Genomic DNA, 14,643 nt, shown 5'->3' with positions numbered 1-14,643 from the left:
GCTCTAGTTTAGTCAATTTTGGGTGTTAGGACACAAGTTGATACATCAAAATAGCTTGAAAAAAATAGATAGACCCGGATATGATATTCAAATTATGGGTTGCCATTTAAAAAAATGTAAGTTTTATTGCGCATGCGCAAGATACATGAGTTAAAAACATTGTAAGTCATAGAAATTTACGATCCATTAGTCTAGTTTAATGCCCCGCAAACAGAATTGAAAAATATTTACATGGTAATGAGTGGTAAAGTGGCCCCTGCTTTTTGGGACACACGGTATACGATGATATAATTTGATCGTTTAGGTTACGTACATATTTTATTGGTGCGTATACCCATAAATATATTTACCAATACACCACTGATGAATTTACAACTATAAACACTATATTATAGTATAATATACATAAGAACATAAGACATTGCTAAATTATGCAAAACTATATTAGGTAGCTATTATATTTGAACAGTATATTATATCTTATTAAATTTATAAATTATAGTCTTTATAATATTTATTTATTTACCCCACTACTAGGTTATAGTTAACTTGAGTAGGTATTACTTGTTTTGCAAATTATAGTGAAATATAATGTAATTAGGTGTATTATAAAGTTTAAATAAATAAAAAACATTATACTGATCCGTTTAGCTCTTAGAACAAATTATTTTACAAGTAAATTTTTACTACTATAGTCCGGGCAACGAAAATTGGCCGGTGACCCGTCAGCCATCCCGCCTAACTCGCCTACCCGGAAATGGCCGCTAGAGTCGCAACGGCCACCGGACAGTTTTCGTTGCCCGGACTATAATACAATTAGGCCATAAACTATGAACAGTTATTTTCCTGGAAATCAAATTTATCAAATTATATCATTGACTCATATTAATAACTGAATATTGTTATCCATAAAAAATATTGTTAGAATAATAAACTAGATTAAAATATGCATTCAGTAAAACCACTACCTCAAACATCACATTTTATTTTTTACTCATGGCCTTATTATACTGGTAGTAATACTAAATAGATTTTAAAATATTATGTATTTGTATTAAAATAAAACTATAAAGTAATACTTGATTTAGAAGATTATTAACTAATAAAGTCATAACTGTTATTATTTGTGAAGACATTATATTTATCTATTTAACCAAGCACAGGGTTTGACCTTCCCCCAAAAAATTGTTTTGTGTACGTGCCTGTATACAACTTACATGTATATTCACAATTACTATCTTATAAAATTACTCACAAAGAGTGACCCTAAGAAGATTTTGTAACTTAAATTTAATGTATCTTAATGTTATGTTTATAATTTCTCTGTTTTAAGGCCATTCTTACAATGTCCGGTAAAGTGTGGGTTAACGCCAACCGACTGATAACAGATTTTACTACCGGAAGAACTTTAACTGGACATTGTAAGAACGGCCCTTAATCTGTTAAATTGTAAAATTATTTGATTATTAAAAAAATTCAATATTTTACTAATGTATATAATAATATTATGTTTAACATATATTTATTTAAAAACAATATTTACATTTGTAAGGTTATATATATATGTAATATGTATGTGTATAATAGTATAGTAAACTCAATTCATGATTGGAAAATCTGTTAGTTTGCTATTCATTATTTTAGAACTACATCATTTGAAATACATTTTTTATTTAAATATTTTAGTTATTTGTTTTAAACTAATAAATAAACTATATTTAATTTTTAGATCGTCAAGCCTCTCAGCAAAATCAATTTGCATGGCATTCAACCGGTGATATGCACTTAGGAGTTGGTAGCGGAGTCATAGATACTAGAAATCATTCTAAAGATGTTGCGGAAGATGTTGAAGTTATGTCGACGGATAGTAGCAGTTCTTCATCCAGTGATTCTCAATAGTTATAAAAATAAAAAATAAATACAAATTAAAAAGTGGTGATAATATTATTATGTTTACGTATCACATTTTAAACATTTTCTATCAATCTTATTTGTACTGACTGAGCTTAGTTATACACAAAAAAAAAATTTAATAAAAATAAGAATAAGAATTTATCAAATACAAAAATTATAAGATGTGGTTTATATTTATACAAAACAATGAGTTGCTCAATGACTCATGAATCTGTGACATTTGGATTGGTGTAGGTAAACCCATCAAATTGAGACTGATCCATCGACTGAAGTATGGTTTTATCAACAGGTGTCAGTCTCGGTTTCTCTTTTGTGAAGTGCTTGTCAAAATAATGAGTATCCAAAGGATGATACTTAAATAAATAAAAGAAAACATTGTATTACACTTAAATAAAACAATTTTGACTGTCTAAAAATAATTAACATTGATACTTACAACTCTAGGCATGTATGGAGGTTCTAACTCTCTTCTCTCCAATTTACACCAGTCCATTGAACTGAAAAATGGATGTCTAATCACATCTTCAGCTGAATGGTTTGCTTCCAAAGACCCCAATCGTTTAGCTGCATCTTTATCTAGTAGCTATATGTCCAAACAGTAACGCACATAAATAACAGTTTGAAAACATGGAAAAATCTAGTGAAGATAACTTACAGCTACCAGAATAGATTTAGAATCGACCGACAGGTATCTTGGATACTGAGGTTGTTCGTTGCATATAGACCAAAACAGGGCGTCCTCGTCACAACCACTGAATGGCGATTTGCCAACCAACATCTCGTATAGCAGAATGCCAAAAGACCACCAGTCCACACTTTGATTGTATTTCTGGCCTTTGATTATCTAAACAGTCAATCAAAGGTGAGATTGTGCGATTGCCGATTGAACTGTTATACCTACGACGCAATATGTACAAATAATGCTGTCGCGAATGTCTTACCTCTGGCGCCATATAATCGGGCGTGCCACAAAATGTATCTGCTGTTTTGTCCAAGTATATCTGTAGTTTGCACATTCCAAAATCAGCGATACGCACGTGACCGTTGAAGTCTAACAATATGTTGTCCAATTTCAAATCCCTACAATTCATGTATTATCATTAAAAAACAACGAGCACTTTTTAAGGGGATTGATATAGGCAATTGTTACGTATTAAAGCTACATCACACAAATGGGTAGGTATTGTAATGTAAATATAGGTAGTCAGTTCTCAGTACACTCCTCTGGCCACTGGGTTAAATCAACCCCCCCGCCTTCCCAAAATTATTTTAACACACATTATTGTCTATGTCTCGGCGACTAGGTAGGTACCCACCTGTACACGATGCCCTTTTTATGCAGGAACTTGAGACCTGACACTATTTCAGACGCGTAAAATCGAGATCGGCCTTCATCGAATCGTCCTGACTGTTGGATGTGAAACATCAAATCGCCGCCATTCAGATACTCCATGACGAAGAACAAATGGGACTGTATGGATAATTTGGTTTTTGTAATTATATAATTTTTATATACTTAGGTCAAGATTAAATCGATAAGCAATAAATAATGAATATTAATACAAAAATTATATATTTTATTTTTAGTACCTACCTATTAAGTACCTATATAATAAATATCTATATAATTTAATATTTATTGGCTAAAACTTTTTTAATTGTCTATTATACAGTTTGATAATTGTATTATACCTACTTAATGACGAGGAGCGCCATTTTTAAGGCGACATTTTTAAAATTATTTCTTGGTTGTAGTCACGCTATATTAACTACAATTTATCTTCGTTTTGTTAAGAATTGGCAGGAGTTCAAAAAATAAACCCCAGAAAACTGCATTTTTACTATTTAGTTGAATTTCTTGATTGACGTTCGGTAACGTTGTAATAATCATTTAAACCAGATTATTTTGTTGATTTGTGGAACAAATTATTTATTTTAAGATAACAGATTTAAATAATACCTATTGTAGAAAGTATTAAGTACCTCATAAACTAATAGCTAATAAATTAATTTTAAATAGTTATAATACATTGGACACGAACTACTGAAATATTTTTACAAAATTTGATTGACGATTTTATTTTAATATTGAATCAATAACTCTAAGAAATTACACAAAACTGAGTGAACAATCAATTTATTTATACATTTATCTTGTGTGCATCTTAACGACTTAACCTACCAAAACCATAACTGGAGGGAGTCCGAACTAACCATCCCCCTCCTGAAATTTTTAAAAGTAGAATAAGAGTTTTTTATATTTTAAACGTAAAAATGATAAGTGTTCAGTATCCATATAAAGAAAATGTTAGACTCACCCGAAATTTTTTTTCCGTATACCCTTGAACATTAGCTATATCTATAGACTATATGTCACCATTTCAGCACACTATGCGCGTAGGTACTACCGAGGTATTTATTTTCTCTCTCTGGCCCATATGGATCATATCAAATTAGCGTTAAAGAGAACCATTGTTGATGGTAGAATTATAATATTAAAGTAAATTGAACTATTATAAAATATTTTTTTTACACATTTATAATTTATTTAACTTGAAGTTAAGACATTATTTGTATTATTAGGTTGGCTGTTGACAGTAGTATGATATTTCAATTTTCCTAACCTATATATCGGTTAGAATGGAGAATTAGAGTTGTGAACCAACCTTCGGGTTGAAAAAAAATAAAACTTAAATTGTATTATTTTACAAACTCAAAACTTGCATATACAGTTTGAAAATTCGTAAAAACTAACGCAAATATACAAAGATACTGTTCTTAACTTTAAGTCTGATAATTCACTCTTGATATTAAAACGAAAAATTAAAAACACAATTTTTGTTCTACTGAAAATGTTGCTATGTTGCGCGCGAGTCTGAAAGGTAGAACAAATAGTGCATTGAAATCCTCTTAATATATTATAATTTATTAATTATTATAGGTTTATTATATCATACTAAGGCTATTAGGAAACATTATTAGCCAATAACCATACATTTAAATGACAGTTTTATAATGTATTTGATTTTCCCAAATTTTAACATTTACACCAAAGTATTGTCGTAATAGGTAACTAATATTTAAAATATGATGTACCTACCTCGGTCTGAAAGGTGCAAAACAAATGACACAAGTAAGGATGGTTTGTTCCTAGTGCAAGGACTTTGCGTTCGATAAGTGTACATTCGACATCGTCGTCCTCGAGCACCACGTCTTTTTTCAGGCATTTGACCGCATAATAGTAATCGGTACCTTTGAGTTCGGCCAGTAATACCTAAATGACAGATATTACGTGTACCTATACGAAAATATCAGTACCTGCAGTGTAGGTATATCATATTAATATTTTGGTATCACTTTTTTTGTTTTTCTACGGTGGGTTATCTGTGATAATTACCACTACAAGCGCAAATTCATCAAATATTATACAAAAAATAACCAGTCTTGTAAAGATTACTTTTATTTTGTATTCAGAATACATATTCGAATAAATGAGAATTAAGGTATTCAGAATACGTATTCGAATAGTTCTTAAAAAATATATTCAGAATACATATTTGAATACTTTAAAAAGTATTCGAATACTATTAGAATACTTTTCACAACTGTTTTTTGTCAGTATTTGAATGGTTGGTAATTAACATTTATTAATTAATAATTAAAAATACATCGCAATCATAAGTCATTTATAAATTTTGACCACATAATATGATATGGCCGATACGGCGTATACGGGATACAACACATTGGTGTTTATAAAAATAATCATACCATGGACCAATACTATACTTCGTTCAAAGAATAAAATTAATGTTCATGATTTATTATATGTCTTGTCACAAATTTAAAACTATTTTTCTGGATCGGAAAAAAGTATTTTTTTAATGAATAAAAAATACAAATAAAAGTATTCGAATACAAAAAAATTATTCAAATACTTTTGTTCGAATACATCTATTCGAATACTTTACAAGACTGAATATAACTAAACTACGTTAAATACACACATATGAAAGAACAAAGAAAAGGTCAGGTACATATAGGTATTATATGATTTTGAACATTAAAATAAAGATCCCAAAGGATTGGTTAGTTTTCGATACTTTTTCGTTTGTAATGTGAATAATTGGACTATACTTTATTCTAGAGTATTTAGTTTTTGAAGCTTGAAGTTCTACAAATATAAAAACCGAATGTCAAAAGTGCAAAGCTAATGATAAATTAGCGTTAATGAAAGTTGCCAATGATCCGAAACTACAAAAACTTCGTTTTTCTATAAAAAAGGGTCGTGTTGAAGTTGTTTACTGAAAATTTGAATAATTACTCAAATAATGGCATGTTACCAATTATTTTTATATTAATTTTTATTGTTTTAAACATAACTTAGTTTACCTATGCATACACTTCTTTTTGTTTAGACAGAGCTTTTAATCAATTTTCACTCTAAGAATTATTATTAAAATTGAAAAAAATTGATTATGCAGCACCACCCCCGGAACCAAAATTATTTGCATGCCTATGATTATGATCTAAGATCAGAATTATAATCGATTTCGGATTTAAAATTTTCCAATCTCATCAAAATAGATAAGATTATTATTATCTACGTTTATTTTAAGCATATTACATTTCAATGCCCCCCCACTTTAAAAATGTAAGCTTTTGACAAAATTAAATGTTTGTGCATCGTATTTACAAAAATATGTACCTATCAAGTCCTTTTGTTTCTGAACAGAACTTGCAGACATATTCCAAAATTAAAATGGGGAGGGGGAAATAATGATTAAAACACAATTTTTTTAAATTGTGTATGATTATTTAATTGATTTTTATAGTTATTAAACTTGTAGTACCTACCTACTATGTTATTTATTCATAATTCACATAGGTAGGTATAGATGCAATTGATACAAACATTAGTTTTTGGCTTGAGCTACATAACCCCAGATTTTTAAATGCTTATAGGTTTTCAACAGAACCTTGAAATATTTTAGACTTTTAGTAAGATTTTGCAAACTTCCACCCTAAGGTTGCTCCCGTGACTACAATAATATCGATTCTGGGCTTTATATCTTTCTGTCGATTTTTCACACGTTTTCACTTCCCAGACCAAAATCGACAACAAATATTGTCACAAACGCACTCTATTTTTTCAATAAGACGCATAATATTATAGGTAAGTAGGCCGTTGAAATGGCGAGGCATGATAAGAAACATCACATACCTAATATATTGTATTATTTATTACGTCGTTCCGTACCTTTCCAAAACTGCCTTTGCCAAGCACTTTCAAGAAGTTAAAGTCGTCGACTGCATACTTTCGGAACCGCGGTATGCTGGTGGCCGGCGGCACAACACGTTTAGGCCTCGAATGGTGCCGATAACTGTAGGAACGAAGCGATCGTTCGGCCCCGTCCGCATTTCCAGCACCGCCGCCGATCTGGTACGAATTTGTCGCTACGTCCGACGATGACGACGAGTCTAAATCCACACGTGACGCAATAAAAACAATAACAGTGCAACGTTAGCCGACATTTCTCATATTATTATGACGAATAATATATTCTAATACTATTTCGTACCAAAAACGTTAGGTTAAAACGACTATTGCGGTGTTAGGTGTATAATGTATATATATGTATCATATAATACTGATTATATTATTATAGGTATAGTATTACAGATTTGCGTGCAACGAAGCCTCCGTTATGCTTGAATTCTACCCCCACATCCCCACACCATTCCTATATTTGAAGTACCAAGTGTTCGGTGTAAGTGAAACGAAAATGTATTCGAGACGTCTACAAAAGTTTATATAATGGGCGTTTTTAACAATTTATTATTGTTATTTATAGAATAATATACATCATGATCATAGAACCGTCATAGAACCGTTCTAGAATAACTCAAAATATAGCTAAGGTTATTAAAATTACTAATTGTAAGATACAAACCCAAATTAATTACATAATATATTTTTGAAATATAGTACCTATTTACTATTTAGTATTTTTAGAATACGTTGCAAAGAATAAACTGTAATTACCTACTGTATAAACTGTAAATTTACAATTTTTCCAGAATTTGTATGAATAGATATTATAAGACAATATTATCTATATCATACACCTATTAATTTACAGTATTGTGATAGGTACAGACAATATTAGATGAATATTTTTAAAATAAGCGTGTTATTTTTAGGTGAAAATTGCAACTTTATAAGAACACGGAAACTCGAGCAAAACACGAAGGTGCACATCTAAAACAATTTTTATATTTATAACACACAGAATAGCATCGAGACTCAGGAGGACAAATGCCAAAAAAAAATATCAACGCCCTCAACGACGTCGGCACTGATTTCGGAACAATTTATGACACTATCCTTCCGCCATAGACCATTGCACGATATTGTGTATAAATAAGTTATTTTCACGGATTATTAGAGTCCAGCAGTCTAGTTTGGTAGTACGTCAATGAACGCACACGTTTGTGTTTGGATTGAACACGATTGTTTTTGTTTGGGCTGTGACACAAAATACTAATAGTAATAGTAATAATCATATTACAATATACAACGGCGTGCAATCGTACTATAATATATCACAAGATACAAACTCACGATTAAAAAAAAAATACAACTAAAGTTATAGTATATTAATTTTAAAAAATACATACAAACAAACAAAACCCATTAGTAATTTAACACTACATAAATTTGTTCTGACATTTATTTCTAGTTTTGAAAATGTTATTATGATAAATAATGGAAGTAGCCAGTAGGTACCTAAATGTATACAGAATGAATTTTGAACGTAAGATGACATTGTCCCTGGGGACCATACATGGTGAAAACTATTCAGGTTTTTAAAATGAGGAGGGTCTTGCGATGAAAGAATCGTCCTGTATATATTATACATGAAATTAAACTCGCACAGTAATAATATGTAATATATTTTTGTAAGCTGCAATTGCTTGTCGTATTAAATATTAATATATAGCGAATGAAAAGTGCGCATGCTTCTGTGGTTTGAGAATACGTGGGCAAGAGAGATACAAAGAAAAACACCGAAAAATCTATCAATTTTCTCCTCGCAATAAAATGTATAACATAAGATATATAGATTACACTTATAGGTATCTGGTTGGGGTTACCTCGTTTAAGCGTAGCTAGTGCTTCGACTACCAACTTTTGATTGACGCCGCATAGGTTTGGCATCAGCTTCTCGCATTTCCTATGGCAGTTGACGTCACAATCTAATCCACAACACACGCACAAACCCCCACAGGTGACCCTCTCTGATATTATAGATCAATCGGTAGGTATATCAAAAAATTAAATTTAAACACAGTTCCACGTATTATTATATCGTATAACACAATATACAACTTTGAAGATTGCCTGTTTTCAATTCAACATAACATAAATTATTTATAATATTATAAATATATTTTATACATCATATAATATACTTTAAGGGCTGTGGGATTTTCACCCAGTGGCTAGCTCGTTTTATATATATGAGGTTACAATACGTGCGGTTTAGGAAAGCGCATTTGCGGAAGAAAACCAAACAAATAAAAACATGCATGCGTCAACTAAAATAATACGCGTACAGTATAGGTAGTAACAGTATTTTAAAGTATTTGAGTAAATGTATTTAAGACTGATATATTGATTATTGTCTTCGAGTGGGAATTTTTTTTTTTTAGTAACATTCCCGTGTAGGTGATATCGCGATTACAAATTACAATTGAACATGCAATCATCGTTTGTATAATGTTGAAAAGACAAAATGTTATTCCATAGAAATATCAAATATTGTCCAATAACGGATAAATATTTGGAATAAATAATATCAATTAAAATAGCGTAACAATGACTAACTACCTAAATAAAAAAATAATAATAATAATATACTAATAAGCAAACTGAATTTATTTCTTTTACTTGGGGTATTATTGAAACACATCGACAAAAATAGTATTCGGTAAGTATTTTAAATACATTTTCAAATTGTCCTTTACAACACTGAGTACTGGGTAAAAAGTAGTAGTAGTAGTAGTAGTAGTAGTAGTAGTAGTAGTAGATATGTAATATTATTATATTATGCAGTGTTAGTGTTGTTGTATTTCTACCTATGGGATCTGGTGCGGGTACGGGCGAGGATGGCAAACCAGAATCGAACGAAGAATTACTGCATGCAACTCTTTTGTCACCGTAGTCGTCTGAGTCGTAGAACGTGCTGCCACTGGTGCCGCTGCACAACGACGTCGACGACGACGAAGAGTCATCTTCATCGGACGATTCGTCCTCACCGGACGAAGATCCGCTGTCGGCGGCGGGTGGCGTTATCGGGGCCGGTGGTGGCGGCGGCTCTGGCGGCGTTTCCAGTTTGATTTTGGGCTTTGGCTTTTCGAACTTACTCTTCGTGCTGCTCACCTGTGACGGCGATATGAACGTCTTGCCAAAGGACGCGCGCACAAACGGCGTTATAACCGCGGGCACTGCAACTGCAGCGTTCGAAGAACTGCCTTTTTTTGGCGGCGAAGGGGTCTTTTTCTTCTGCAACCCCTGCTTGTCCTGCTGGTTTTCAGCTAGCTCCTCTTTTTCCTCCACCTCCTCCTCCTTTTTCTTCTTTTTAACCACCTTCTTGACGATTATTTTCTTCTTCACTACTTTCGTCTTCTTCGGCGGCACGCCAACTGCACCACCTTCTGAATTATCATTATTACTCTGATTTTTATTAATTATAGTTTTTGCATGCTTTTTGTTGCTGTTGTTTTTTTTGTCAGGTTCATTATCGTTATCATGCGTTTTTCTGATGACTACGTTATGGTTAGCGTCGAGCTTACCGTTATCACTGCTTCGACTGTCGCTCTCTTTTTTCGTCTTTTTGTTCAACTTGAACGTAAAACTTACCGGTTCGATACCGCTCTCCTCGATGATCACGTCGTAGTTCAACTTCCAGTTGGTGCCGGCGGTCTTGTTCTTGGTCAGTTTGTCCGCGTGTTCTCCATACACCATGGTCGCGGCCACCGATTTTTTCCGCGTTTCCCTGGTCCTATGCGGCTGCTTTCCACCCCCACCATCACCACCACCCATGTCCACCGGGTAGCTCTTGCGCCGTACACTCTTCTGCTGCCCTTCCATTTCCTCCATGATCATCGTGTCAAAAAGCGCCTCCTGCTCGCGCAATATCTCGTCGGTGACGGACGGCCGGCGGTCATCGTTCACGGGCACTTTGACGCCCGCAGACGTGTGCCGCTTTATGGTGCCCTTTTTCGCCAGGCCTTCCTCGAACTGCAGCGCCGAACCCGCGGTGCAGCGCGCTGACGGCTCGGTGTCCGCGACCGTGACCGTCGATACCGTCTGGTTCTCGACCGGTTTCTCTGACCTCTTGATGTTGTTTTTGTTCGTGTGTAACCGGACCACCGTTCGGCCACGGTGTATGACGCTGCCACCACCGACGCCGCCGGCGATATCGTCCGCCGCCGTTTCTGTCCCGGTCGTCCGCCGCGGCCGCCGTGGCGACGTCACGTCGATTTCCGAAGCGTTTACGTGCACCGGTCGGGCGTAGTGTCGGGCGGCCACCGCGCCCGGGCCTCTGCGTATGGCCCTCAGTGTCTGTTCGACCACCATCGAGTTGTAGTTACTACGGACCGCGTGCGCCCGGAGCGCCGCCCGGCCACCGGGGCTCGACCCAGGGTAGGGCAGCAGCTGACTGTAATATTGTGAGGTGAACGGAGCCGACCCGTGCAAGTAATTGCCGTAGTCGGAAAAAAACGGCATCGTGCAAATTGTGCAAATAATTAGTATAGGTACGCTAAGTTCTAATCAAAAATGCATTATTACGATTAGTCGTCATATGGGTTGTACTGACCGAATTAGTTATAGGCTTTGATGATTTTCAAAAATAATAACAAGCACATTTTGAACACGATACTGATGCGACATTAATGCGCGTTGAAGACTACGGGCGCTTCCCGACCGAACGAACGGCTGAGCTGATGTCTTGGCACGTTTGGCAAGCTCCGAAAGCGAATTAAACGGCTTGGACGACGGCCAAAAGAAATTTAAAACACGAAATGCTTACACACAAACATTTTTCTGAAATGACAAAAATTAGTTTCAATATACCTTACTCGTCTTCTTGTATAACGATTTATGTATTCCAAATCTTACATTCTTTTTCGTTCCAAAATTGGTGAGTGGGTATTTTTTGATGATTTTTTTCCAAAATACTTCCGCTTAAGGCTAATGTGTTATTTTTTTTATCGATTTTCAATTTGTTTAAATAATTTTAAAAATTATTCATAGACAACGGCAAACTCATTCACTTAGAAACTTAAAATTAAACTTGTCATTCAGCACACGTCAACGGCTTAAAGAATATTTGAGAAAAAATTAATGGAATATTGCACCGTGCAAAAATAGTAATAGTCTCACCTAGTTTACGTCAAGGTCGACTTAAGTGTAGACATAGAAATTAAGCTTTTTAGAACACCAAATATTATGCGTTCACATCATACTTAAAAAAGGATCATTACAATAGTACTCAAATGTGAATGTAAATTACCCGAAAATTTACACCCACGTTATAAACTATACCAAGGTCAAAAATCAATAGTACTATGAAAAAAAATTATCATTGCCAAGCATTATTGCAAGATTTAAGTATAGCATTTTTTGCCAAAGCGCCCACCTGAAAACACCAGATTGTCTAAAAAGCGGACCAAACATAATAAAATGGATACTTATTAATACATACGACATTTTTGATAGATTAAATTTGGCAACTGCGATAAACTGTGGCACAAACTACGTAGTGCACATGATAGTGTGCTTATATTTCAATAACTCGTTACAGTTCGATTTTTGATTAAACTCAATAAAAATTTTAATTTATCTAAATTTGGATTTTTAAATATTAAAGCTCCGTGAAATAGGTACCTGCATTCAAATACTAAATAATATGCTTAGGTATTTTCATAAGTAAGAACTAATCCAAAAATGTTACCAGGAACATGTTATTATTATTGTATTAAGACAGTACGGTTTTGTCCATTGCACACAAAATACTTTTGAATTCGTTTACCTAAACAATGTGAACTTTGAAAGTTGGCCATAAAGAATGTTAGTTTATGCCAAATGCCATATAGACTTTAAAAAAAAATAGAGTAATGTCAGATTTATGCTACGGTGAATTGACAGATTGGGTATCTTCCAATATACATGATAGTTATAACATCCCAGTGCAAAATATGTCAGAAGATTGTGATTAAAAAACGATTGTATTTTTTGTTTGAAATCATCATATATAATCTTTAATCGACATGCAATGCGTGTGGTATAAACTATAAAGTGCAGGATAGCTTTTGAAAAAATTAAGTTTTGGCGAAACGTCAAGCTAAAAATGACTTAGTCCGGATTGATTATAAAAACATTTTCTTGGCACATCGGAACGCGGACTGTTTTCGCAATTATATTTCTAGTGATAATCAACAACAATAATACTAATTCTTGTAGTGTTTATTTACATAGGCAACACACTGAACCATGTCGTAAAATATTTCCTTATCCGTTGATTTATTTCGAAACTATAAACATAAATGCGTTTGGCTTTTTTATTGTTATAATGCATAATATTATGTAAAATATATCCATATGAACTTGGTTTTTTATTGGATATTTGCCACGAAAAAACCTCATACCTACAGCGACATCTTTCCCACGAAATGAGCTAGCCACTAGATGAATATTAAATGTTACAATAAACCAAACATATGTTTTAAATCGTGTGTTTTACTCATAATAACGTATGCAACTGTGTTTACGAATATAAATAAGCCTTACCTTCGCATTTTAGACCTTGTTTGAATAACCCGTACAATAGTGACCCACAGTGATCACAAAATGTTGGTGACATGAAGTTATATCCTTTGAAGCGATGCGGTACATCTATTTTAAACCGTTCTCTTAAATACTGTAAAGCCAATATAAATTAAAATTAACTATAATAGATAAAAATAAATAAATAGCTTATTGATTTAAATCGAATATAGGCGTATGGCATAAAACAAACTTAATTAAACATAATAATTGCAATTTTTACACGGTAAAAGAATATACTGAATCATAAAATGTATTTTACAAAATCCTACATAAAACGTTTTATTTTAAATTTTAAAATTAGTAAAAATACACTTGCATCAGAAATATTAGCTATATAAAGTTACAAATTGGAGCTGCATTAATTTTAATAAGTTAGTAATAATTTAATGAATATGTATAAATAAATTGTTAAGGCGCCCGGTGCCGATGCCATTTTGTCCTCAAAAATACACTGCGGGAATAACGATAACGCCTTGTAGAATCAACTGAATTTCATAATTTTTTTTTGATCGCTAGAGGGAAATATTATACAGGCATACAGTCCGCATCGATCTTTGTATTTCAATATTTTATTCTCAAACTTTATAATATGTCCAAAAAAATACAAGATAAAAGGCATATTTTTATAGAATATCTATTACAATTATTTGAAGTAAAATACAAAATCAGAGATCGATGCGGGTTGTAGGAAGTCTTCTTCTTTCAGATAAAAAAATAGTCATCAAAATCCGACAATTCTATAAAGCTTGAGAGTTATTCCCGTATAGTATTTTTTTTGATATAATACACCCTATCAACCACCTCTAAATAGTTATCAGTAGTAGATTAGT

The 14,643-nt window shown here is 33.2% G+C and overlaps 2 protein-coding genes across 3 annotated transcripts in view; one reads left to right on the top strand and one right to left on the bottom strand.

Annotated features, from left to right (window-relative positions):
- LOC100167698 (mediator of RNA polymerase II transcription subunit 4) overlaps positions 1 to 2,076 on the top strand; it is a 5,638-nt gene extending 3,562 nt beyond the window's left edge. Inside the window, exon 5 of one of the 2 annotated variants that reach the window (XM_016801051.2) lies at positions 1,730 to 2,076. In XM_016801051.2, coding sequence (XP_016656540.1) covers positions 1,730 to 1,899 — 170 coding nt within the window. In that variant the 3' untranslated portion in view covers positions 1,900 to 2,076. 2 annotated transcript variants of the gene reach the window in all.
- LOC100160218 (protein kinase 3) lies at positions 1,920 to 11,976 on the bottom strand. The gene is made up of 8 exons (XM_001945897.5): positions 10,057 to 11,976; positions 7,175 to 7,395; positions 5,015 to 5,188; positions 3,231 to 3,385; positions 2,856 to 2,994; positions 2,570 to 2,758; positions 2,351 to 2,497; positions 1,920 to 2,267 (listed from the first exon to the last, which is right to left on the bottom strand). The coding sequence occupies exons 1-8, from the start codon at positions 11,708 to 11,710 to the stop codon at positions 2,118 to 2,120; spliced, it is 2,829 nt and encodes a 942-aa protein (XP_001945932.2). The 5' UTR covers positions 11,711 to 11,976; the 3' UTR covers positions 1,920 to 2,117.
- Between the last annotated feature and the right edge of the window lie 2,667 nt (positions 11,977 to 14,643).

Source organism: Acyrthosiphon pisum, chromosome A2, assembly GCF_005508785.2.
Source record: "Acyrthosiphon pisum isolate AL4f chromosome A2, pea_aphid_22Mar2018_4r6ur, whole genome shotgun sequence".
NCBI classification, from domain to species: domain Eukaryota; kingdom Metazoa; phylum Arthropoda; class Insecta; order Hemiptera; family Aphididae; genus Acyrthosiphon; species Acyrthosiphon pisum.
Note: the sequence above shows the minus strand (reverse complement) of the source record. Positions and strands in the feature narration are given on the sequence as shown.

Bases quoted from the DNA above. Each gene is read 5' to 3' on its own strand.
- LOC100160218 (XM_001945897.5), bottom strand. From the start codon at position 11,710: ATGCCGTTTTTTTCCGACTACGGCAATTACTTGCACGGGTCGGCTCCG. The intron at 7,396-10,056 runs GTAGAAATACAA...GTGTGGATTTAG, and splicing joins ACCCGCACCAGATCCCATAG to ACTCGTCGTCATCGTCGGAC. The intron at 2,498-2,569 runs GTAAGTTATCTT...TTGGACATATAG, and splicing joins CTAAATCTATTCTGGTAGCT to CTACTAGATAAAGATGCAGC.